Source organism: Micropterus dolomieu, unplaced genomic scaffold (genome assembly GCF_021292245.1).
Source record: "Micropterus dolomieu isolate WLL.071019.BEF.003 ecotype Adirondacks unplaced genomic scaffold, ASM2129224v1 contig_14148, whole genome shotgun sequence".
Classification (NCBI taxonomy): Eukaryota; Metazoa; Chordata; class Actinopteri; order Centrarchiformes; family Centrarchidae; genus Micropterus; species Micropterus dolomieu.
The window spans coordinates 1-2,891 of NW_025743134.1; the positions used below are offsets into that span (position 1 = coordinate 1).

The 2,891-nt window shown below is 49.0% G+C and overlaps 1 protein-coding gene across 1 annotated transcript; it reads right to left on the reverse strand.

Moving 5' to 3' along the window:
- Nucleotides 1–688: 688 nt before the first annotated feature.
- Nucleotides 689–2,086, reverse strand: LOC123966742 (D(5)-like dopamine receptor). The gene has a single exon (XM_046042868.1). It carries the CDS (start codon nt 2,084–2,086, stop codon nt 689–691), a length of 1,398 nt encoding a protein of 465 aa, XP_045898824.1.
- Between the last annotated feature and the right edge of the window lie 805 nt (nt 2,087–2,891).

A 2,891-nucleotide genomic window follows, 5' to 3' on the forward strand; every position in this document is an offset into this window, starting at 1 on the left:
GTCAAATTGTATAATGCAAGTTTAACTTTCTAAAAACTCATTCAGTTGAGTTCAAAATCCAAAACTTGTCTGAGCTCTTTGAGATAAAAAGAAGAAGAAGGAATGGACATAAATAAATAGGGCTGTAATGGTTTACAGTGTATGCAAATTAAAATAGTAACGATACATCAGACAAAACTCTTCACATGTATAAATCAAAAACGTCATAACTCTTTTTGTTAATATGCTCTCATTGTCAGTAAATAATTCCACTGAAAGTTGATGATTTATGACATTAAAGTGTCACCAAACCTCCTGGTGTTGTTATATATTTGTCCAACAGCATTCCTGTCTGTGGCTCTCAGCTCAAGGTTCTCACTGAAGACGTAAAGCTTTAAAAACATTTTAAACTCATTGGGCCTCTGAAAATCCTTTGGAAACAGTCTGATGAGGAAAAACATCACTCTCTGGCTGAACTGCTTACATCCGCAATAAATTAAACTATTTTGCTTTCAGGGCTCTCAGGAAGTCAAAAAGGTTGAGAACATCTGATTTTAGATCATTTTGGCAGCTTCAGCAGGAGGTCAGAGGTCACCCACTGACCTCTGCTCCCTGGTGCATGATGAGCAGGGAGGCCCAGGATGAATCAGGAGGCACAGAGCTGAACAGGGACCCTGCATCATGACATTATTTGCTGTTTCAGAGCTGCTCACAGGTCCTGGATTTGACCCGGAATAACGTAACAGTCGGTGGGTCCGGATGAGTTAAAGGGAATCATGTCTAAAGAAATCTCTGCCTCGCACTCATACTGCAGGATGGCGGGCAGCAGTAAGTTACTGTGGTTGCGGGAATCAACTGAAATCATAGAAACTTTGTCAAAGTTCTGGTCCAGATCTCCCCCTGTGTGCGGCGGCGGTGGCGGCGGGATGAGTCTCTGCGCGCCGGGGCCCGTCATGGCGCAGGGCTCCTTCTGCATGGTGGTGTCGTGGTGATAAGACACCAGCTCGTTGCTGAAGTCCACCGCCTCCACTGCGGAGGTGGAGCAGTATTTGTTGCAGCCCAGGATGGTGGAGAAGGCCTTCCTGAAGTCCGCGTTGAAGGCGTAAATGACCGGGTTCAGGGACGAGTTGGCCCAGCCGAACCACACGAAGATGCTGAAGGTGGTGTCGCTGACGCACGGCGGCTCTCCAAGTTTGTCCAGGTCGCAGAAAGGCACCACGCAGTTCAGGACGAAAAACGGCAGCCAGCAGAACACAAACACTCCCATGATGATGGACAGAGTCTTTAAAACTTTCGTTTCTCTCTTAAAAGACGTTTTCAGAGAGCTTTCGTCGTGCGTTGACGCGCGGTGGCGCTGGTTTTGCGCGCGGTGCCCTGCCGCTCTCTCCAAAGACGAGATCCGTCTGATTTGGGTTTGCGCGATTCGGAAAATGCGCGTGTATGTCCCCACCATGATCACCACGGGGATGTAGAAGCTGATGAGGGACGAGGAGATGGCGTAAGTCCGGTTCAGGCTGGCGTTGCAGTCGTCCGGGTTGTCTGCTGTCAAGTTGTCCGCGTCCGCGCGGTGCCAGTTGAGCTGCACGGGGATGAAGGAGATGAGGATGGAGAGAGTCCACGCGACACCGATCATTAGGAAGGCGAACCTGCGCGTCATTTTGCGCTCGTACTTGAAGGGGCTGGAGATGGCCCAGTAGCGGTCCATGCTGATGATGCACAGGTTGAGGATGGACGCGGTGGAGCACATGATGTCGAAGGCGACCCAGGTGTCGCAGAAGCGCCCGAAGAGCCAGATACCGGCGACCTCGGACACCGCCCTCCAGGGCATCACCAGCACGGCCACGAACAGGTCGGACACCGCCAGAGAGATGACGAAGGAGTTGGTGACTTTGGAGCGCAGGTGGCGGAATTTGATGACCGCGGCGCACACCAGAGTGTTGCCCAGCAGGGTGGAGACGATCAGGACGCACAGGACGCAGCCGGTCAGCGCGCGGAGACTTAGACCTCCACCGGGCCCGGGGCTGTCCGCTCCCGCCGTGACCACCTGGTGCTGGTCCAGGTGCCCCCGGTGCTCCTGGTTTTGGCTCTCATTATAAAATCTCTCCATGGGTACCCAGACTCACGCCCTCCGTCTCAACATGTCTCCATCACACTGTCGCGTCCATCTTCTCTCCACCATCACCTGCAGCGCGTCTCCGAACTCTCTGCTTGTGTTTCCAACGCGCAGACAAAAAGAAAGAAATCCTCCTGCAGCTCCAGAAACAAACCCAGCTGTGAAGAAGACGGTTTCTCTGCTGCTGTCTGCTCAGAGTGACTGAGGCTGCGGGTGGCGACTAAAGTATATTTACTCTCTGCAGTCTGTAATATTCTCCTTCACTTAAAGACCATTACAACATGTTGAGCAGTCCAATCTCTTTTTTCATTAATTCCCACCAGGATCCTCAGAGAAGAGTAAAGAGTCAGAGCAAAGGGCTGCTACAGAGAAATAAAACAGAGGAAAACCTTTTTCTTTTAATAATGAATCAGTCTGTCTGCATTAACAATACAGAAATACTGATGAAATGAAAACACCCAAAGGAAATAAACAGCGAGGAAAAGGCTAAATATACTGACTTCTAAATGTTGCAGTTCAAAACGGAGCACAGCGGACCTGGGGTGGGGACATTTCAGTTGTCAGGGGGAAAACAAGATCGAAAATCAACTTTTGGCATCTTAGAACTCAGGATTTTAAGACATTTAATTAATTAATACTCTTCATTGTCCTTAGAAAGCTTGAACGTCCAAAAAAAATAAATAAAAAATAGATACTGGAGATGCATTCTTCACAACATGAAGATCTGGGTCAAACTTCTTAAAAGTTTTGTGTTTGGCTCTCTGAGTTTTCCATCAGGTCATAATGACACAGTTATCAT